This window comes from Oreochromis aureus, linkage group 19 (assembly GCF_013358895.1).
Source record: "Oreochromis aureus strain Israel breed Guangdong linkage group 19, ZZ_aureus, whole genome shotgun sequence".
Classification (NCBI taxonomy): domain Eukaryota; kingdom Metazoa; phylum Chordata; class Actinopteri; order Cichliformes; family Cichlidae; genus Oreochromis; species Oreochromis aureus.
The window spans coordinates 14,720,303-14,744,413 of record NC_052960.1 but is presented as its reverse complement, the minus strand read 5'-3'; the positions used below and the strand labels follow the sequence as shown (position 1 = coordinate 14,744,413).

The following is a 24,111-nucleotide window of genomic DNA, read 5'->3' as shown; positions in this document are numbered from 1 at the left end:
TTTTCTTGGTGTCTTTCAGTGTAATATATTTTATCCACTATTGGTTGAACAAGTACCGTTATACTTTCTTTTTCTTTTAAAAGATTTGAATTATTAAGCAGTAGCTGTTAATAAACCTTACATTTCAATAATGTAAGTAAGAAAGAGAGCGGTGTTACGGATTTTCTGTCAGGCACATTAGAGGGCACCTTAGTCGAATGAAGAGGGTCCTTCAACAACCCGGAAGTCTGGCTTCCACATGTTTTTGTGTACGCTCGCCGGTTGCTAAGCGGGGTTATCACATTGTGTACATTGTAGTCCATACTTGTGGTGTTTTTAGGCTCAAAAACGAAATCTAACAGGATGAAAGTGGTTGCGTTAATAAGGTAATCGCAGCTTGCCTCTTTAACCATCACACAGGTCTGTCACTGATGATTTGTGCATGCAGAGCAGTAAGCTACAGATGCTGATGTATCTATATGAGTTAATTCAAACCAAGAATATGACACCCATGTAGGTGTAGAGTTATTGCCTAAGGATTTGAAAACGAATGAAAGAGTGGCATAGAGTGGCTGTAACGTGCTGTAAGAGTAGTGCACCAGAACTCACCCGGTACATCCACAAACTTGTGTTCCAACCCTGGATATTAATTCTGGTGCACCACATTCCCACATTGCTAAACTTTGCACCCATGTTAATGTGTGTGTCAGCTTAGCCTCTGTGTCTGTTTATCATGTTGTGTTCCAGTGGGGGCAAAGACAGCTGCTACAACATGATGCAGTGTGTTGCTGCTGGGCACCGGATCGTAGCACTGGCCAACCTGCGCCCTGCTCACACAGGTGAGCAAAAGGTGCTCCTGGGGTTTATCTGTAAGCCCCAGGAGCTGGCTGGAGCTGGCTTTGCTATATGGGCCAACCAGCTGCACTTCCGTTCCCAATAACTGTACATAAACTAAATATTTGATCCATTTCACTTTTGAACTGCATGTTTGTGTGCTGTGTCCTTACACATATTTGATCTGATTTGATGTTTTAACAAATGAAATATTGAAATATTAGTGTTTAAAATAACCAGAGTAATTTATGGAATGCTAAGTAGGCCAAAAATATATGAATAGTTTCAAACCTAAGTTAATGATTAAATACATTTAAAACATTTAGCCACAATATACTTGAAGTTTACAATAATTCCCTATTCACACTATACTGTATGCCCATATGATATGTATTTTGTGTCTAATACCAACACATTAATGTGTATAACTGAAAAAAATGTGAAGAGAAACAACATGTCCAATTGCAGATTAACAGGTTCTATTTATATAATGCAACATCAATGCTCTCTCTAGTACTTAACTAAAATTCTTCTCAATAATAGCACTTAAATTTTTTGTTGTAAACTTACTTAAAATTATGTATCTCTCATTAAACTTCTCCTCTGTGTTTTACAGTTATACTTCCTTGTACTGTATAGCCCACACTACAGCATTATTGTCTAAAATTGATACTTCCCGTATTTTTGAACACTTTAATCGTGAGGAATTAAAATTTAGTGAGGAAGAACTCTTCATGAGATAATTTGCAAATATCACTAAATCGGGCTCTGGAAAAATATTCTCTATTTTTAGTGATTGAAATACTGGAGCGGGTGCTCTGTATCGTTTGGAGTTGCCCAGATCTTGCAGTTTGTTCGCATAGATGCCTGCCCTCCCTAAGTCTGCCAGAGGTCTCTTGAAGTTAAAAAGGAGTTTTTCCTCCACACTCACACTGAGTGCTTTCCCAAAGGAAATCTTTGGTTTCTGTCTGTCTGGTATAATTTAAGATGTTGGCCTAACTATGATAAGTGGCCTGAGTTGTTGGGATTTTTTTCCAGTTTAGTTCATTTCAGTTTTATTCATAGTATAGTGCCATTTCACAACTGTCTATAGCTGCTTCACCTTTTAGGCTAAAATGGAAGAGTTTGTTATAACTGTAACTGACTTGAACTTTGATTATAAACTATAGTGCGTGTCACTCTCTTGCCTATGCGCATGTGTGAGGAGCCACACTTGTATATATGTAGCAACACGGAGCTAAAAATCAGTTGCTTAATTACTGAATTTTGGTTTTAGTTTTTGCTTTTCATCCTCCAGTCTCATGCATCCCTAGTGCATGTTTTCATAGTTTCTTATTAACACCTGGAAGCGGCCCAGTACAAGCCTGACCGAGTGGCGCAGGATTATATTGGCTGCTGAGCAGCTCCTCTGGAGCAGTTAGGGTTTAAGGGCCTTTTTGAAGTGCATATAAGTGGTGTTAATGAGGAAGGTGCAAGTGCTGCTCTTTCACTTCACCAATCCAAATTTACTGTGTCCATCTGGAAATTGCACCTGTGACCTCTGAGGCACCGGGACAAGTTTTTAGGTCACTGCTGCAAAAATGATGAAACTTGAAACTTTCTGTTAAGTTTGTTCAGACTTTTGTCATGCAAGGTTTTACAGTGAAATAAGTTTATTTTAAATTACTTTCATTAAAAAATGTTTTCTTTAATGTGTGGTATCTTGAATATACAATGTATTGTATTAATAAAAACATATAGTCAGATCATTTTTAATATAGTATTCATTAACTGTAGAGCTGTAGAGGTAGATATTTAATGTCAGTTATTTCTCAGGGAATTGCAACATCACTTCTTGTGCATAATCCAGTGAAATCCCTTTTGTCAGACGCGATTAAGGCTCTCATCATGCACAGGTTGTAACTCATTTTCCTTCATGTATTAGATGAATTGGACAGCTACATGTACCAGACGGTGGGCCACCAGGCTATAGAACTGTATGCCGATGCCATGGACTTACCTCTGTATAGACGCACCATCCAGGGATCTAGCCTGGACACTAGCAGAAACTACAGAGAGACAGAGGGAGATGAGGTAGAGGACCTTTATCAGCTGCTGCACCTTGTGAAGGTAGGCATCTGTGCCAGAAGAGTTTATTACCCCGGATGTGCATTTTCAATCCATATCCTCCGGCCAAGAGGCCTGAATACTTTAGGTGCCCATGACATTTTATTTCTACGCACAAAAATATTGTTTCATTTTCTTGATTTATCTGTAGAGTGCAACTTCCAAAGACATTAAGGTAACTGTGTAAAATGCTTACTTGCTTGAAGTAAAATTTCTACTGCTTGACAGTTTTGGTTGTAGTTTAGTGTTTTATAATCTGCTGAGTGTTTTCAGTGGATGACAGGTCTACACTGCAGGCACCCAAACTCTTTTACAGTGGAGTCATATTGTTGTAATACATGATGATTATGTGGTTTGTTATTGTCTTGCTACAATATGAAAGTCCTTTTCCTAAAAAAGGCTTTTTTAATGTTTCCTTTTCATGCCGGGTGCACTAAAGCACTCTATACTGTAATGAGTGTTGGCTTTTCAGCTGCATTCTGATAAAAATCCACATAGTGTTGCTTTTGGTCTTCCTTAATTCCCAAAAAGAAATTGAAGTTGAACTGTCTAGTCAGTTCTTAGTTCCTATTGCAAACTGCCGGGGAGACTAAAAAGCCCATATAGTGCTTTTAGCCTGCCTGATTTAGCATATTTTAATTTTTCCTTTGAAAATAAGGTATGTTTTCTTTTTATTTTACTTTGGAATAATAGTGTGGCTGTTGGATCACTTAATCAATTTTTTATGGGCAAAGTTGGAGAGAGGTGCCCTTGAACAATGGCTTCACAGGAAAAATTCCATTCTTTTTTTATCTCACTTGACAGAAGATCAGATGCAAAAATTAATCACCAAATTAATATTTCATCAAATACCACTTTTGACAGGACTCTGAGAAAATATTCATTTGATGGCAAATTATGTATGAGGCCTTGGTGGTCCAACTAGGTACGGGGTGGCTGACTGACAGGTTTGAGATAACTGCATGTGTGTTTAGCACACTGCTGGCACTGCTTGCCTACCTGACCGCCTGCAGCCATGAGGAGGCTACCTGGACACACGCTTCAACAGGAGCAAAGGCTCTCCCTGCTGTCAGCACAAACACCGTGTGGGATTGATCCTGTGTAACACTTTATCCCCGCTGAAGCCCCACACAACCTGGCAGCATCAACATTTAAGCACTCCTTATGGGTTGCTGGATGGGACTTTGTTGTTGAAATGGGATTCCGCTTGATGTGGTGTATATGACAGAGGTATGCGTGAATCGTTGTGCAGGTATGTGTGGAGACATGTTCATCTGACTGCTTCAAGGCCCTACACCACCTTAGTGGCAGGGGCCAGTCTGCCAGCCTGAAGGCATTTTTACCTTACTTCCTTACTTCCTTTGCCGTGTGCAGTAGAAATCTTTTCACATGCAGCTACATGGGCAAGTTCTTGATTTTTCGGGTTATCTTATTAGTACACTCACATCCACACAGCTCGGTATTTACCACTTTTGTGAGTCAAGTAGTGGACAGCTTTGTGGAATGTGATGCAGTATGCCCACTCTGCCTGTGGTCAGGGCTCTAATTGCAAAGGGCTGCTAATTTCCCATTTCCAGGGTTTTTTTGGTCTGACCTCGCCAGTCAGACAGGCCATAGATCAGGGCAGTTTGACTCCAGTGAGGCCCTCCCAGGCCGGGAGACCTCCACTGGTCACCCGGCGCACCCCTCACACCCCTCTGTCATCAGCAGACCTGGACCATAAACAACAGGCTTCCTCTCATCCGTAAAGTTATGGCAACCATAAGAATACAATCTTTTAATCTCAAATTTCAAGTTACTGCTCTCGAAAGTTAATTTTTCAACGAGTGACTAACTTGTACCACAGTTCCACATTATGTACTGTATTGAAATAGTAAGTTATTTAACTTGAAGTGTATTTTTAAACTTCCTAAACTTTCTCATGTCATCTCAAATATCGTCTTAGAAAATCATTTCGGTTACGTTCCTTCAAGTTGAGTAGATATTCCTCAGTTTGTTTCTTTTTTCTTTATTTCCAAAAAAATTAGACAAAAACAAACATATTTCTTTGACCATAAACTTTTTAATGTTGTTGATTAGTGAAGGAAATGATGGAGGGGGGAGTAAAAAGAAGGGGAAAAAAAACACAGCTTTTGATAATGAGCTGTTAAATCACTATTGTTGGAAAAGAACAGTTTTAGCATGAAAAAATGTGTTCTGTTTTGGAAAGTGTGATATTTTGAAAGATTCTTTCTCACAGTTTGAATTAATTAGAAGTTACAAGATTATATTTGGCAAATGACACTTGAGCATAGATGAAAGATTTTTTTTCCTCAGATCCAAAGTTGATGAGTTTTAAGTGGATTCTCTTCACTTCCTCCTCCTCCCCGTTTTGCAGTGCTGGTGTCTGACTCGTAGCATGAGCCAACAGTGCCATCTATGGATCGTTCCCGTTTGCTGACAAACCAAACATAATCTATACACACTGGCCTCTAAGAATGTTTGAAGCCATTTGAAAGATTCAAAGGAAGAGATCATATTCTTCAGAACCTTTGTTGACAGAGGGGGAAAAAAGCCCGACTGTAATAGAAAAAATGAGCTATCCATTCCCTGGCAGTACTGATAATAGCAGAATGACAATGTGGCCCTATCCTTGGCCCCCTTTGCTCTCATCGCTGGCTGTGTATAGCTGTGCTTCTTTGAAGTGTGTAACCTGATCAACATGCATGCAAGCCCATCCTGCAAGGTGCTGATCTTTGAACCTGCTCTTTGAGGGGGAGAAATAAGTTTTGGTGGAGCACTTTCACATATATACAGCTAAGAATGCATTTTCACAGAAATGACATCTTTTCATTCTCAACGACGCTTTCAAACTACACTAGAATATAAAGTTTACATAAAGATGTTTTTCTGTAAGCACAACATTTGTATTTATTGCTAAGAATTAAAATCCAACTCCTTCTGTATAAGTGTGCTTTTTTTGTGGATTTCATAGGTAGTGTGTCCATACTTCATTGTGTGGCTGCTCTGCTCCCCTCTGCTGTGATCCGCTCTCATGTGTGATACAGATCAACAGTGTCAGTCACCCCTGGCTGTAAAGCCAGTTCCCCCAAAGGCCTGCAAAACCCCTCATATTAGTCATATCACATCCCTCAATTCCTTTATCCTTCTCTCTGTGCTCTGTGACCTGACACAGTGGCTCTTTATTCCCTGTGACCCAGCTTGTGTGTGTGTGTGTGTGTGCGCGTGCTTGTGTGTTCAAGGTCAGGTCAAAACAGGCCTGTGTTACGTGATAACAGGTCTATTGCTGTCATCCGTGCACACCTCTGCCTCTCTTTCAACACTGTAGTCCTTTCACTACAATCCATATGCACTCTATTTGTCACCCTCAGCCGCAAACTATTGTACACAAGTAGATGTTATGAATTATGAGTAGTTAATTCCATTTTACAACACAAAGATCTTTCAGAGATAGGACAACCTATATGGCATTGAGTTTTGGAAAGACGTAATTGTAGCTTCAGTCACTTGATATGGTAATAGATACTTTATAAAAAGAAAATGACTCTATTGCAGCAACTCTGCAACCTTTGAGCTGATGAATAAAGACAAAGACATTTAAGCTCATTAGAGTGATGAGGAACAATAGATGATATCTATGCACATGTTCTATTCTGCCAGCTCTAATTAGCAGCGCTGTGACATCTCTGTCATACTGAGACCCTGCTTTGAGAACGATGGAAATGTTACTTTCAAATCCAATTTCCTGTCCTCTAATGCATTCGACTTTTCAGAAACATGATTTTAATTAATTAATTAATTATTTTTATAAGACTGTTCAGTTAAGATCCAGCTTTCCCCGTTTTCTTTTTTTTTTAACAAGCCAGTATAAATATATATGTGTGTGTGTGTGTGTGTGTGTGTGTGTGTGTGTGTGTGTGTGTGTGTGTGTGTATTTTTTTTTTTTTTTTTTTTAGATGTCTGAGAAAAGTCCTGGGAAGGCGCACTGAGACCTTTGGCCTTTGTAGATGAAACATTCCCTTCCATTGGTGTGTGTTAGAACACCTTGTTTTTAAGTGAGCTAATCTTTCTCCTAAACTTGCACACACTCTCCCCCTATTCCCTGTTTCTCCTGACCATTGTTACATACACATTCCCCCCTCGTCCTCAGTAACTACTGCCGCGCCATTATCGACATCAGCAGACAAGAGTGGGGCCCTGTGGGATCGCAGAAGCAGCCCGTCCACAAGTCCAAACAATCTGTCTCATTCCTCTCTCTCGCTCCCTCACTCCTTCGTTCTCTCTTCTACATCTCTGTCTCCATTGTGCTGTCGTCGCACTTTCATCCGGACCCTTCAGAAGCCTGGCACTGCCTTGTTGCAAGTTCCCTGATGGAGGTGCATCCTGCTGTGAGGAAAGAAGGGAAAAGGACTGAGACATAGTAGAAAGAATGGAGCAGAAAGGAAGAGGAGGGCAGACTGGCTGGTAGGCAGGCGGAGGAATCTCTGTATCTTTGTAGTATTGATTAGGCAGCTGAGGTGTTGTGAGACAAGATGTTCAGGAGGAGTGTGAACTATGAAGAGGGGGGGGGGGCAAAATCAAACACGCAGCTCTTCTCTGATTACCGGCATGGTGCCGCATTAGACGTACATTGGGGGCTCAACAGGAAAATGGATTTCTTTAAAAAGCTGCTTAATACATAAATCATGACCTCTGGGGTCACAGCGAGGGTTTAGGAGATCAGATCAATAACAAAGCTAATGCAGGCTTGTTGTAGCTTGTTTGTGGTGCTGAGAGACCTCTAAATGGTGTTACTGGAAGTAGCTCGCAAGCAGCCTTGAACCAAAGGATAATCACTTTGGTGACAGTTTTGTTTTCTTACGTTTCAGCAAAGTTTGCAGTTCCTAACTTTAAGATGCAGCACAGCGTGTTAAAGTGTAGATTTCAGACAGATTTCAAACAGCTGTCTCTCGGTGTTGCCTCTTTTTGTGATAGCCATTGTTATCTTTTCCTTTGGTCCTGAGATGCTTGTATTTGTGTTGGTCGGCGCAGTGGCAGTGAGGTTGAGATTGCAGACTTGTTTTGCACATGAGGAAGGATAGCATTAGCTCTGAGATAATGGCACTGTGTATTGTTCGCGGGCCGTGTGGAAGTGGTGGGACAGGATCTATTAGATGCAGGCCCATTTCCCACCAACTGACGCTAGCAGTCCCCACAAACATTAGATAAAGAGTCAAGCCTCAAGCCTTTGTAATTTGTTTGTATTTTTCTGCTTAATGTACTTTGCTCAATCTTGTTTAGCGATGATGGAAGCTGATAGCCTTATCTCGACTTGCCGAGGGCACAAACCACTACATTGTTGAACATTGTTCAATGAGAAACGTGCGTGTTTATGGTAGGTTTTTTTCTGGTTTTATTTTGATACTGAATGAATTGTAGATGTATCAGAAGGTTATTGCATTTGAGCTATTGCCTCAATGTTATGCACTGAAGTAAAGGATTATACAAAGTGTGTTCATATGATTCCTTGTTTTAGTTTGATTTTCAGTTTTTTATTTAGAGAAAAGTTGTGATAATTTTCTAGTCCTGGCAAACATTTTTTTTACCTCCTTTTTGTCACTGTGATTGTTTGGCATGCCTTCTTCAAAATGCCTTTGAATGACTTTTGCAAATCAGCTTCTACTTCATCATCAGAGATCTGTTGTTACATCTTCAACACTTTCTTCTCTGCTTTAAAAACTTCAAAATTTTAGCTTTGTCTGAAAATATAAACTAAGCTTTACATGCCTTCCTCAGACTCAGTTCAGTTGTTTTTACTCTCCAGATATCATAAAATATGAAGGATCCAACCTTGTAAGAAAAACTCAAGTTGTGGAGGAGATTGGACTTTCGATAAAACCTCTTAAATGCACCAGTATCAACAGTTAGTCAGGCCCAACTCTGTCTGCCTCAGAGCTGAGAGCTGAGGAATTGTGTCAAGTCTTTCAACTCCCTGCCATTCATCTACTCAGAAATTAAGAGGGCTTTTATGTTTTGTTTTGTGAACCATTCCCCTCAAGAAATATTCGTGGCAGGCCCCATCACCTCCCGCAGCTAAAGTCATAACCAGCCGTAGAAAAACACTGTCTGGAGTCTGGAGAGTGGGTTAAACCAGCATCACAGCAATATTTTCCTCTGGTCTCTCTCTGGGGAGTGTGTGTGCGCGCATGTGTTCGTGCGTGCGTGTGTGTGTTGGGGGAGCATGACGTCTGTTGGAACTATGTAGGACGGAGGGCAGAAGAGCCAAAATGCCAAGAGCCTGGATTCTGACCTCACCAGAAAAACATTTACATTTTAGGCTGCGTGTGTGTGCGTTTAGGGGTGTGTGTGTCTTCTTGTCTCCGTGGGCCAGTGTCTTCTGTGTGGATATCGACATCATTACGTATGTATGGATACACTTTAATGACTTCACTCATGATATAAGTGAGAATATCTTATCTGTTTAATATTTAGTTAAGTTAAATTTAAATTTTGCAGGAAATCACAGTGGTTTTATTTAAAAATCCTAAAAATTCATGAATCAACTTAAAGTCAGAGGCTGACAGTTTATTTAATGTGGTCTACAAAAAATAAAGTATTGCATTTTAAGTACTAATGACTAAACTTGTTTTCTTGAATTGCAAGTATTCATGGTTATACCGTACATCGATAAACAACCTCACTGGTGCTTCCCGACATTTAGTTTTCCATGTGTGTTGATATGGAAAGCCTCCTTGTCCTTGGCCTGCTGAAACCAGGGCTTTGTGCTTGCTTTGGCGAAGGCCCTCTCCCTCCCTGCCTGATGACTGGCGGGGCCTGTGTTTACGTAACCGTATATATCTTAGAGGAAACTCGTGAAACGTTAATCTCTCTACTTTTTAACCCTGATGAATTTCTACATTTTCCAGCTGTGCGGCATGGCATATTTATGCTCAGGCTCTATTGCTGAAAACAGCTCTGTCATTGTAAATGAATCACTATCCAAGACTAAAGACTGTGCGTGCGTGTGTGTGTGTGTGTGTGTGTGTGTGTGTGTAAACTTCAGGCTAGGAAACTGAGCAAATTCATGCTCAGCCATAAAAAGCAGCATTAGTACCTATGTGGATAAAAACAGCTTCTTTTTCATTCTTCCCCAGACCCTAATCAGTGCACACCGCGCTGTCACTCATCACATTTCTTTGGCTTTCGACTGATAAGCGTCCTTCACTCATCATGCTAAATAGACAATGCCTCATGTCATATCCTCTGTTGCCTGGTCACACCTGCATAGTGGCCTCGGCAGAGGATAATACTCTCCCCTCGTCTGCTTCCTCTCCACACTTCTCGTAACTATGACCTGCATCATCTCAGGAACCGTTCAGGGCATTTGGCTTTGCGAACAGCTGGCTTTGTGAGAACTTTGTTTTTCTTATTCCACCACTCTATATGGTTGAAGACTGACACGTGTTGAGTCATCTTGCCAGACCGTCCTCAAGCACAAAGGAAGAGCCTGTCTTTCAACAGCTGCTTTAGACGCAGAGCTCCGCCAATTTACCGAAGGGAATGTCTCTGAAAGCCTTTCAGAACAAGATTTTGCCGATGTTTGTTTTACAAAAACATTCGCTAAGCCTGCGTGTCCTTTTTGTTTGTTTTGATGGATCAGACACAATACCTGTTGTTTGAGACTCAGTATGTACTGTATAAGCAGAATATGATTTTGTGAACGTTGGGTGTACCTTAATTTAAACGATCGTTAAGAATATCCTGTGCGTTGTATGCACCATTCCACATCCCATTTCTCCTTTACCAACTCTTGGAGTCACCTTGGAGTTTAACAGTCTCGTTGGAATGACAATGAGGAAGCTGATTTACAACAAATAAGCAGTGTCTCCTCCTACTAAGCTCACACTAAGCTTCCTGTCAGTTTGGCATGTCTACGCTGTCAGGACAGCCCAACACGCCCCAAGACTGTGTCTACATTACATTAAACACAACCGCTTGACCCTCGCGAGCCCCATCTCCTGTATGACATCTACGTGAGCTACTACAACAGGGTCCAACCCCTCCCCATGTTCCTTCCATGCAGGTGAACAAGGGAGAACAATCCCATTACGTTGGAACAGGCCCAGAGCTAATGCAGAGAACATTAAAACCGTGTCGCATCCAGTCACTTACTTGATGGATCCAGGAAGAGAGGAGTGAAGAGAAGACACAGAGAGGGGAAAGGAACGTTGAAGAGAAGGAGGGGTGGGATTGGAGGTCTTGGGGTCAGGCACAGTGACGATGTGACAGTGTGATTGCAGCAATGGAGAGCATGTAATGGCACCTTGGTGCCCTTGAGCAAACTGTCATTCAGACCACTTTAATTAATTTCCCCACTTTGTCGACTTCCCCACCTCCCTGCTATCACAGACAGGAATGCTGCATACACCAGCCAGTAATATTATACAGTGAGCGTGTCAACAGGTTTAGACTTGATAAAAAGCGGATATTTTAAGGAAACGTGTGGCCTGGTGTCTATAATAGTTGAGATCTGCCAGCTCTGGACTCCTTGCTGTCAGAACAGACTCAATCGGGCATTTTGGAAACCTACCATTTTGCAAAATGGAGCTTTGTATTGTTAGGGTGTATAATTAAGACCTCATTGTGACAGCCATTGAGAGCGAGTTAATGAGGGTTCTGATGTATTCCATATGAATATGAATATTGAATTTTTAATATTTTATGGCTTTCTAATTGCTTTAGTTGCTGTTAATGGCTTTGAATGTTGAATATTACCCTGAATGAAAATGTGGAATGGGTTAGTACCTTTAACGCTGAGAGCTGAGATCATAGCTGAATTCTGTAGTTGATTTTTTTTGTCTTTGAGGCAGATACATATCTTTACTGAAGGCATGTCTGTGACTGTGAATACATTTGAAGCAGTCTTTCACTCCCTTACTAAGATGAATGTATATATAATTACAAAGTATATCACGCACACTACCTTGATATAGAGTTTAATGGCCGTATCGTTTCTTTGTGGAGCATGTCTGCTGGCCTTAATCTTCTCCACAGCTGACATCTTAATAACTCAGCCCTCTCCATCCATTTCCACGGGAGACATCCGGATGTGGGGGAAGGATTAGTTTAATGAATTTGACAATTAGTAACAGAAGTTAATGACTGCATGGGGCTAAGTACCCTGATGGACATGGCTGGGGGGACTAAGGACTTCCACTGCTTTGGGCCATAGATCCTCATTAATAGCTTTTCTGCCTGCCGGAGAGGACAGGGGAAGCCAGGCCAGGCTTTTGTTTAGTCTGCCTCTGACGGAGCTGCTGAGGGGTTGCACTGTTGCACAGCACCATGCGAGAATTAGTCCTGCTCTGGGCATGAGATAACACAGGGCCTCGGGTCCTGGATCAGGTGAGGCTTCCTTTAATGAACAAGGGTCATTAAATGCTGAAAAAAGAAAAGTGACATTGAATCAGGGTAGCGAGGGAGTTCTTTCTTTAGATCTTGTGCCAACAATCACTGAGGAAGAGAAGTGGTTTGTAGGTCACAGGCCTCTTCTTGACCTTTGCCTTGATTTATCATTATGTTACCCAGATCCCACCTCTAATATAGTCAAAACATCGTTTACCCAGATAGCTCTCATAAAGATTTTATTATTATTTATTATTATACTGTGCTTCATGAGCTACCTAGTCGCTTTGTCAAATATTTCCACTATAAACCATTTTGATAAATTTTTCAGCTACTATAAAATCAAAGTTTGGATTTTTTTATGGCGTCATGAATAGACATAGAACAATTCCCATAATATCCATCAATTTAGATTTATATGTACATATACCCCCTCTTCACAATAATTTATCCTTCTTCCTCCCACAGAGGATGAGAAAATATGTCTAGAATTTATAAAATCTTATCCAGAGCAGCATTAGCTGCCCCCTCATTCCTGCCTGTCTCCTGGCGATGGCTATAATAGCGACAAAAACATTACCACATCCAAAAATAATCATTTCCCAAAGCCGTTGCCAAATGGTCTAGTAGTTAGAATCTCCACTGAAAACAAGAGGATGTGTGAGAATTTTTTTTCTTGTGTTGTCATTAGTGGCGAGTGTGCCTGGTTGTAAGGCTGAACGGAAAAGAAAAGTGAAGCCATTTAATTAGTCAGGTTGAACCTCAGAGGTCCAAGCACCTACAACAGTTTGCTCCTGAGAGAAACGAGATAGAGGGAGACAGAAAGACAGAAATGCGAGACGAAGCTGTTTGTTGTTGCTCTGATGCTCTGATAGTCTGTCAGGTCCTGGCAAGTTTAAAGTCAAGGGACCAAATTGGTGTTGATGTAGCACACTTCTTCAACACTCTCATTTGGATATCTTTTCGTCTTTCTCTGTGTCTCTTCTTATCCCACTCTGTACCTCCTAATTTGCCTCTTTAGGGAGTGACAGTTGCATTTAGGGAAAAGGTTATCATTGCATTAGAATAGAGTGCTGGCCTTGAGGCTTACCTAGAATTACATGGCACTGCCTGCAGCCCCCTTCGTTCTGTGCTGGGCTGAAATGTTATCAGTCTGACTTAATTACTGTCACCGGGCAATGGGATTGACTATAAATGTACATTACAGTGCGGAACAGATTGGCGAGATAAAAAAACAAAACAAAACTGGAGTGCCGAATGCCTTCTTAAGATCGTTTTGTGTTTAACTTTAGGTCAAAGAATTATTTGTGGTATGTGTTTAGCATCACTTTTTTTCCTCACATTCTCTGCTAAACACATTCGCAAAGCCACACACACACACGGAGCACATCCTTTATCTGATTAGCTGGCACGCCTTTGTGGAGCTGTGTGTGTGTTTGCGTGTGTGAGGTACAGTGCGTTTCAGCTCAGCATCAGGCCCCAGGCAGGGCATGGATTTCATTTAGGAAAGTATCAAAGGTTTACACGCTGTTCGCTTTAATCAGCATGTTTATCAGGCAGAGAAAAATTGCAGGAAGGGACCACAGGGAGAAGGAGGGGTGTGTGTCTGTGTGTGTTTTTGTGTCTGTGTGTGCGTTTGTGTGTGTGTGATGGTGGTGGGGGGGGGGTTTATCTTAAGGACCAGTAGCCAGGGAAATTGATAATGGCTACAAGGTAATTTAGTGGAGACTTGTGCATCCCTCCACTGCTTCTACCCCTGCCTCTTATTCTAATTACAGCCCATGTAATGTTCTAATGAATCTGCAGGTGGGTTTGAGTAGGGGAGGGGCATTGAGGTGGAGACAGAGATTGTGCCTTTATTTCGTTGTATGTATGCACGTCAGCATGTAGCCCTTGCTTACACGCGTGTGTAAGTGTGTGTGTTTGTATTTGTCACTCCAGATCAAGCTTGTTTTTCTGTAAGAAGATTGAATGCATCTCAAGGCTGTGTCAGTATCTCTCGAGTGCATAGTTGTCTCACTGTTTCTGAAATATGAATATGATATGAAAAGCAATTAGATTAGCCCTTAGCAGTATTAAAGATACATGCCACTCACAGACACAAAGTTCCGCTGATACTTCAAGTTGTCACTGTGGTTCCATCTTCCAGCTGTGGGTGTACAGGATGCAGGCTGCAGCCAGACACTCTCATCTCCTGCTTATACTAGACTACTGATAAGGTCCAGCAATTGCCTTTGGTGGTGCTGGTGCCTCCAGTCACACATACACACACACACACACACACACACACACACACACACACACACACACACACACACACACACACACACACACACACACACACAAACGTAAGCATAAACATGCAAGTTCACTCACAGAGCCATGTGCGCAAACCTCCAAGGGGATATGGGCTGGACCGTAAAGGCCTTGATACGACCAGAGTGTAAACATCCCCACAGGATTGCGGTCCAATGAAAGGAGTGAGCTGTCAGGAATCTGCTTTCTTTGTGTCTTTCAGTCTCTGTGCGTCTGTGTTTACATCTCTGTGTGTGTGTGGTTTTGTTCAGATAACACTTTGGGATACCGTTATAGTTTGAGAAAGGGGTTTTTGGCCTCGAGAGACTGGTGACATCAAATTGCTGTTACATTATGCGCATCGCACATGCTTTATAATGGAGAAGTCAAGAAGTGTTTGTAGTTAAATTTCCTCCATCTTTTGCTCCACACAGGAAAAGGAGGGCGTCGAAGCGGTGTCAGTAGGGGCCATTCTCTCTGATTACCAGAGGGTCCGGGTTGAGAATGTGTAAGTTGAACACGTGCACACTCACGATCCAGAACACACTGTTGGTTCAACGTGCACGCCCACCTCTGAACTTATATGAGACACACTGTTATGTCCACTGAAGAAAAGAGCACATCGTCTGCAGTCTCTACTTCACTGCGCTCCAAATTTGGGCCGAGTTTTGCTTAAACACACACACATACATGCACTGCATTATATTTATGTCAAGTTATTTCGACTAGCTTTGAAGTGGTTCTGTTTTTATGGAGCAAAATTTAATTAAATGATGGTTGAAACTGATGGTTACCTAATTGCCAAGTGACTTTGATCATTTTAAAAGTGCATTTTCCTTTTGGGGTAGACGCACAGCTCTTACTCGAAAAAGAAAAAATTGTTCCCTCGTGTGAGAGACACCTACAAGTATTACTTTTACTCTCACCTTTTCCCCGTCTTTTATCCTACTTTTCTTGTTTTTTAATTTTCACAAACTGGACATAGCAGAACACAAAGGCTCTCTTCACATTAACAAATCCTGCTGTCAGTCAGCTATTGTTTTCCCACACAAATATATAGGTAAGCAGCTCAGGCATTTCTTGAGCAGTAGACGTTTGTCTGCAGACAGTTTGGCTCCAGTTACCTGCTGTGGATATGTGTGTTTCACCTGAGTTTATGTGAAAGACAAGCCACAGCTTAAGGTGAAGTTTTTTGGGGGGATTTTTGTGTGTGTATATGTGTGTGTGTGTCTTCTCCTTGAATAAAACCACTGGGTGCGGTGGCAGGTGGCAGCATGCGCTGTGGGCCCATCAGGGTGGCAGCTTTCCCGTAAATGAAGAGTTGCCCAGCCAAGTGGGCTTTGAAGTTGTTCTAACATTGGCTAATATTCAGTATTAACCAGTTTGCATCCCTTCACCTGTTCCCCAGATGTTTGCGGCTTGGTTTGCAGCCCTTGGCCTACCTGTGGCGGCGAGACCAAGAGTCCTTGCTCTCTGAGATGATATCATCAGACCTTCATGCGATCCTCATTAAAGTTGCCGCATTCGGTGAGTTTGTGTTTCAGCCCACTGGTGAACGCTCTCTTTATGTTCTCTCAAGGTGCTATATTGGTTAAGCTGTGTTTGGAATGGGCACCGAAGGAAGAATTTGCATAAGTGAGCTTTAGGAGAGTAAAAAGAAGGTGTAACCGGGGGAGACAAGCAGAGTAATGCCCTGATCATTAATCTGCAGCTTAGCCGCGGTGTTGAGACTTGTGCCAGCGGCAAAAGTATCGAAGCAGAGAACAATATGAAAAGATAAGACGCACAGAAGGAGGAGGGTTGAGGAAAAGTGTGCGGCGGTATTAGGAGGGTGTGTGGAGGAAAGGTTGGCAGTCGAGAAATAATCACAGTTGATTGCCCTGTACATGAATGCAACCTGTCAATAAGCGACACATGTCCCCATTGTATGTGAGAAACTCTGCTGTCTGTGCTTATGCATAGCTCAGAATACATGGTCCGTGAAGCGAAGATTAAAATCTGGTATCTCTCATTTACGTTTTTCAACTGCTTCAGCACTGACGGAAGAGGTTAATGTGGTGTCACCTGCTCTCTACATGCCTGTTTTGGAGCCCGAGGACAGGAAGATCAGATTACAGAATAACAGGAGAGACAAAGGGAAAAAAAAGTTTTTCTTTCCCTGGTATATGATGTTAAGATCCCTACCTGTATCTACTTGACAGTGCAGCTGGATCCCCTTTGACGGTGCCAGTGATAAACGATAATTATGGCTACAAATGGTTCTTTTTACTCTCAAACTACTCGTGGCGATAGATCATCATGTAGACACTGTTTACGTGCTGTTAAGTGGTTGTTGTCACCTTTGGTAGCAATCAGTCGAAAAGGGGTCCACGGCTGACTGATGACCCACAGAGCTGAGCGGGGCGTTCATGATATTCTGCATATCTTTCAACACTGCTCAAATAACCTCTTATGGAATGCACTTGTCAAGCCATTCATCATTGGTGCTTTATTTCCTGGAGCCATTTCTCATTTTTAATGGCTTTTATAAAGGACGTATTGGTAATAAATAATATTAACTTGTCAGATGCCCATCAGGGTAGAGATGATGTCAGAATCCATTTTTTTTCTCACGGTATCATAATTGTGTTTACTACAGACAACATTTTTTTTCTTATCTTGATTTGCATTTGTAACTCAATAAAATCTAAGTCTGCATTTATATTAGCTATCAATCAACTTCCTGAAATGACAAGCATGTAACCAAAACACCCTACCTTAAAGACCTCAATCACCCTCTAACCCTGCAGCTTCTGCCAAGCTTTTTACTCTAAACACATCTCAACTCTAAAAGCAAATTCTCAACATTTTCTGGAAGATTATAATTAGAAAGGAAAATCACCTCGGGTGACTATGAGTGTGTATCTTGGCCTCCCACTGTAGGTGTTTGTGTGTATTTAGGGATGTGTGTTTTGGCTACAGGTAAAAAGAAAAGATTTTATCAGCCCTGACTTCTCACCTGTCCCAAGGCAGCGGTAATTAGAAAGGAGAGAATTGAATAGGGGTGCAAGCGCCCAAGGCATTTTAGGCAGCACTCATATAATTGCAGCTTTGGTGGAAGCAGGCCTGTGCAGTGAGGTGTGCTGTTTGGGGGAGATTGGGTGACAGAGGGGCATACCTGGTGGCCTTTGGTGTTTGTGTGTGTGAGAGAGAAAGCAAGAAAAAAGAGATTTGGAGGGATTTAGGTGTGCAAACCCCAGGAGGAGAGGAAAAATACTTTCACAGGGCAAGGGTTAAGTTTGCAGTTGCACAGATAGCTACAACAGCTTAGAATATTCTGTAGATGGAAGAAATTGAGGTTTTTTGGGGCTTTTTTCTTTCTCTTTTCTTTCTATCTTTCTTTAAAGAAGTTTATGTTTCTTAGTAATAAATCCCTGTAATGAAAAGACAGGTGTCCAAATGCAGGATGATCCTCTTAGTGAATTCTCTGGAAGTGTTCCTTTGTGTGCTGACGGCGGTGTTAAACCACAAAAAAATTCAGTCATTGAAGATCCCAAATTGCAGGCAGGGAAATAAGTTCAACTGGATCTGAGCCTACGAATGTCAGCTAAAGCTTCTAATGAGCAAAAAAGCATTCGTCTGAAAGGTGGAGGCACATTCCTTTTTTGGTGCTGTGTCTCTACATCTAACTGTGGATAATTGGAAATCCTAAAAGCTAGTATTAAATATTCATGTAATTAGTTAATCAATTGATTAGTGCATGTGCGTATAAGGGCACAGGTTCAGCGGTTAATTGGTCCTCAGCTCCAGAGATAATTGGCATGTGTGAAATCACGGTCTGCCTGTTGGAAAATCTTTTATCTCTGTATGAACTTTTACCCTTCACACGAACATATCCTTTAAGCTCCGAATTAGGGAACTTATGTCACGTGTTTACTGTCACTGATCACCTCGTCACTTTATTATAGTTTAATGTATATTTAAAGGACAATTAGTGATCAAAGACCTCAATGGTTTGCATGTTTGATTTGAATATTAGAACTACATTGGCAAAGCATCTACAGGGTGGGCCATTTATAGGGATACACCGTAATAACATGGGAATGGTTGGTGATATTAAAGTCCTGTTTGTGGCACATTAGTATATGTGAGGGGGCAAACTCCTCAAGATGGGTGGTGACCATGGTGGCCATTTAGAAGTCGGCCATCTTGGATACAACTTTTGATTTTTCAATAGGAAGAGGGCGATGTGACACATCAAACTTATTGGTAATGTCACAAGAAAAACAATGGTGTGCTTGGTTTCAACGTAACTTTATTCTTTCATGAGTTATTTACAAGTTTCTGACCACTTATAAAATGTGTTCAATGTGCTGCCCATTGTGTTGGATTGTCAATGCAACCCTCTTCTTCCACTCTTTACACACTGATAGCAACACCGCAGGAGAAATGCCAGCACAGGCATCCAGTATCCATAGTTTCAGGTGCTGCACATCTCGTATCTTCACACCATAGACAATTGCCTTCAGATGACCCCAAAGATAAAACTCTTAAGGGGGTCAGATCGGTAGACCTCGGGGGCCATTCAACTGGGCCACGACGACCAATCCACTTTCCAGGAAACTGTTCATCTAGGAATGCTTGGACCTGGCACCCATAATGTGGTGGTGCACCATCTTGCTGGAAAAACTCAGGGAACGTGCCAGCTTCAGTGCATAAAGAGGGAAACACATCATCATGTAGCAATTTCAAATATCCAGTGGCCTTGAGGTTTCCATTGATGAAGAATGGACCCACTATCGTTGTACCCCATATACCACACCAAACCATCACTTTTGTTGTTCCAACAGTCTTGGAGGGATCCATCCAATGTGGGTTAGTGTCAGACCAATAGCGGTGGTTTTGTTTGTTAACTTCACCATTCACATAAAAGTTTGCCTCATCACTGAACAAAATCTTCTGCGTGAACTCAGGGTCCTGTTCCAATTTTTGTTTTGCCCATTCTGCAAATTCTGTGCGCCGATCTCGGTCATCCTCGTTGAGATGCTGCAGTAGCTGGAGTTTGTAAGGGTGCCATTTGTGAGCAGCTTATATCCGCCGAAGGGATGTTCGACTAATGGCACACTCCAGTGACATGCAGCGAGTGCTACGCTGTGGGCTCTTGCTGAATGAAGCTAGGACAGCCGCTGATGTTTCTTCATTAGTGACAGTTTTCTTGCGTCCACATTTTGGCAAATTCAACACTGAACCAGTTTCACGAAACTTAGCAAGCAGTTTGCCAACTGTAGCATGGGAGATGGGTGGTCTCGTAGGGTGTCTTGCATTGAAATCTGCTGCAATGACCCGGTTACTGCGTTCGCCAGATATCAACACAATTTCGATCCGTTCCTCACGTGTTAACCTCTTCGACATGTCAATGGCTGTGAACAAAGAGAAACTTGTAAATAACTCATGAAAGAATAAAGTTACGTTGAAACCAAGCACACCATTGTTTTTCTTGTGACATTACCAATAAGTTTGATGTGTCACATGGCCCTCTTCCTATTGAAAAAACAAAAGTGGTATCCAAGATGGCCGACTTCTAAATGGCCACCATGGTCACCACCCATCTTGAGGAGTTTGGCCCCTCATATATACTAATGTGCCACAAACAGGACTTTAATATCACCAACCATTCCCATGTTATTACGGTGTATCCCTATAAATGGCCCACCCTGTAGATATAGAAACAGTACCAAACAGAGCCTGTTATCAGATATGAGATTATCAACCCCTGTAAAAAAACAAGATGCAGGTTGTTCCCGAAATTAAGTGTTCTGTCCTCTAACCTGGACCAATTTCATTTGTTTTTAGGAAACTTATGTTATTTGTAGACATTTTCTGTACCACAATGAAGTACCATGGCGCCACAGGGTATCTGATAGTGTAAATAAAAAGAGTCTTTGCTTGGTATTGTTTCTATATATGAAGGCACCATTACAAATTGAGACTTTAGAAAGCCACACTGTAGGATCAGGTTTGATGCAGATTGCAGGATGGCATTACCTGCTGAATTAGTGCCCAGGATCCATGGTTGTTATTCCTTCACTATTGCTTTCCATGCTTTGTTACATTTGGCACAGTGCTGGTGTTGCGTGTTTTCATGCTGCATTCCTATTTTTTGTTTAATAGTTGTGGGTTGTTATACAAGTCACATTGTGAGATGATTATCCTAAATTTCTGCCATTGTCAGGATTTTGCCTTGGATTGCAGAGTGGTTATAATGGCCAACTTTGAACTTCACGCATGGTGTGATGGAGGGCCTCTGACTAAAGATGTCGCCATGATTTTTTTCACATTGTCATCTTTTGTCTGGGACAAAATCCCCAGGTTTTCAAGTTGTGAAAGTTACCGAAGAAGATTAGAGCCACTGGAGAAAAAGAAACAAAACAAGTGGGGACGTCTTTAAAGTCAGAATTCTGGAATTCTTTTTTACATTTTAATTATTTTTGCAATAAAATAAGCATTTTCTAGCCTAGAAAATTAATAACAGAGTTATAACAGGGTTTTCAAAGTCCGTGGGAAGGTTTATAAGAGTGTGGGGAGGGTTTTTATGACTCAAAATTAATCACTAATTAATTAATTATTAAAAATAATAAAATAAACGTATGGTTTTTACTTTGTGGATTTTCACCTTTCAACCTAATCGAGGAAATACTGTATGTATACTTTTTGTTTCCAGTCAAGCCGCATATTCAGATCCACTATTCAATTATAGTAATTAAAATATCCTGAGTCTACTAGTACAAATCAGAAAGAGAAGCAACCAATCAGAGAATGTGTAGGAAAAAATGACTACATGAGGAAGACATTGTTAATTGGTGAATTCTTTAATAGACTAACTTTTCCAGCTCTTTTCATAATTCATCTATTATAATATTCCAAGATAAATGTACTGATTTTACTTTACTATCATTCATTGGAATCCATTTATTTTTTAAATTTCCATTATATGACAAGCACTGGAGATTCTGTTGTTCTGCTGTTCAGTGAAAATTATGAAATTCACTTGTTAAAAGCAAAAAGAAGTTCTCTACTGCGGATGGTTTGGGCTGTTTTGGGGTCGAGGCTCAAGGTTTACCTTAAATAGTTTAAGAATGATGGGCTGCATTTTTGGTTTGTTTTTTAAATGACACATTGTTCAGTTTCACCCTAGACCTGAAAAATATTTTCCACAGGTTAATTTTGGTCCCCAGTTTCTTCTCTATCATTTGTTGGACTGAAAAGATTTCATCTTGATGTGATTGCTACGCGGTTCATGCTGCCCATTATTCTGCTAACAGACACTGAATTTCAGATAAGAGTTTGACAAATTTCACATATAACCTTAATCTTATCATCCTTTGTACCGTGCTACTTCCCTCTTCTCCTTTCTTCCTCTCTGTTTTGTATTCCTCTGTCTGTCTTGCGAAGATTAGGTGATAGTGAACAGCTATTGTTTTGGCGGGGGTCTTTGAGTGCGTTGTTTAAAGGCTGGTGCAGCTCACCTACTAGGGAGGAGATGCTTATTTCATCCATTTAAAGGCTAAAATGTTACACATCATGAATCCAATTTTCTCTGCCTTTTCTCTCTGAAGGCAAGGATTAAAGCTGAGCTGTCAGCTGGCAGATCTTAAGACAACCTGCGGATGCCTGCGATACTGCGCTCAGCTCAGCTCAGCTCAGCTCAGACAGTATCTAGAATCTCCCAGTTTTTAATTTGGCATTAGGCTCAGTAAGCAAAATCACAGTCACTTTCAATTAAATAGGTAACTCACTGCTGTGGGTTTACATGAATCAACCTTTTCGAGATGGGAAAACCCAATCGCGATCGTTTAAAGGAATTAGTACAACATTAAAAGAAATAATTTCATTCAGTGACTTCTAGGATTTTCTGTAGAGATCAGACGGATTTATTTTTTCAGAACACCGCCTATACTTTAAAACATTTTTTATTATTATTTATTGGTTAACTTCTCCTACATCTTACAGTTTTAGTGTTTTATATGTGTTTTTATATTTTCAGATTGTTTTTAAAGACTATTTTATACCTCGGTATAAAAACGTAATTGTGTAAATGACTTTCGGTTTCCTGGTAAACTTTTTCTTCCTCCTTAATTTCAAACCCTAAATGTCGGCACTGTTCTTGAAAAGAAATGCTCTCCCTCATTACTGGACTCCCTGGTTTTAAAGTTCACTGAATTTAATTGGAGTTTTATAGGATAATACGAGGTAAAAAGCCCTTTTAAAGGAGAGCTATTCCTCTCAGTCTCTCTTAGGAAAGCTCCTCTCTCTACAAAGTGCGATCTTGCTGTCTCTGGCGACAGACTAATGGCAGCTTCTGGTGGGCTTATTTGGGTTTAATGTGGCATAATGAGGTTAGGTAATTGGGTTTAGGTCAAGTTGTAAAACAGGTTCAGAGGAGACAGAGATGTGAAGATCATGTAAATGAGTGGTGTTAGATTGCTAAAGGCTCACACTGGTGGCTACTCAAAGACTTTGCAAAGAATGTATGTTCCAAGTACAAGCTCACTGCATCTACTCTCATTTCCAGTTGGTTTGAGTAACCTTAAGTCAGTCAGAAACGTCAATTAAGAGAACACTCATACAAGTGCTAAGTGGTCTTGGGAGAAATGCCTCCACATTAGTGTCGTCTTTGTATCGTTTTATCACTCACTCCTGTCTTCCTGGTTTCCTTCATCCTCTTCTTTCCTCGTAAATATCAAATCATGTATGATATATTATTTAAGAGTGAGGAGGTTAATGAACGTATTAAAAAATGCGGCATCCCCTCAGCAATTTGGAGCCAATTATTAAAATTTGTTAAAAGGCATGACTAATTAAAGAGGATATTTAAATTGAATTGAATTTTAATGCTTTTTTTTTTGTCTCTCCTTATTACCTTTGTGGCAGGGTTAAGATGAGAGGATGTTGAGATTAGATATTCTCACACTAATTAAGACCACAGATCCCCTGGGAAGAGAATAAGGGTCTGCTCATTCTCTCTCCACACTCTCTCCACCCTCCTTCCCTCCCGCCCTCTCACTGTTATGGCCCTCCGTCCCTCCCACTGTTGTGGCCCTCCATCTCTCCCTGTAGTGCCGGACCACCGGGGCCCGGAGGAGAGACACAGCTGGGATTAAGATGAACTGGGATGGGATGCGACGTCCTTCCTTCACATCACCTCTGCCTTCGCTCACATCTCCCATCCATTGCTCCCCATGGGGGCCCGTGGATGACACGTTAACCTTTGAGGCTGTCAGGCCATGAGAGAAGAGAGATTCTCACATTACGATTAACTTAGTTCCTTTAATTAAACACATGAACATGCCGATGAACAGGATCACCTGATGTCTAGGAATAGTGGAGCTATATTAGATTTTCAGAGAAATAATTTGGGTCGGGAGCTTTTTTTTATGGCGATGACATCGTTGTCACAATTCCGCGTTACTCCATATAGGTCATCAGTTACTTGATAATGATTATGTCGATCAGTTAATAGGCAGCCACAGAAAG

At 41.2% G+C, this 24,111-nt stretch overlaps 1 protein-coding gene across 1 annotated transcript in view; it reads left to right on the top strand.

Annotated features, from left to right (window-relative positions):
- The first annotated feature begins 207 nt into the window (after positions 1-207).
- Positions 208-24,111, top strand: part of dph6 (diphthamine biosynthesis 6) — a 58,434-nt gene continuing 34,530 nt past the window's right edge. Inside the window, exons 1-5 of the mRNA XM_031747227.2 lie at positions 208-365; positions 727-818; positions 2,738-2,922; positions 15,033-15,106; positions 16,007-16,125. Coding sequence (XP_031603087.1) covers positions 343-365; positions 727-818; positions 2,738-2,922; positions 15,033-15,106; positions 16,007-16,125 — 493 coding nt within the window. The 5' untranslated portion in view covers positions 208-342. The remainder of the gene's footprint in view (positions 366-726; positions 819-2,737; positions 2,923-15,032; positions 15,107-16,006; positions 16,126-24,111) is intronic.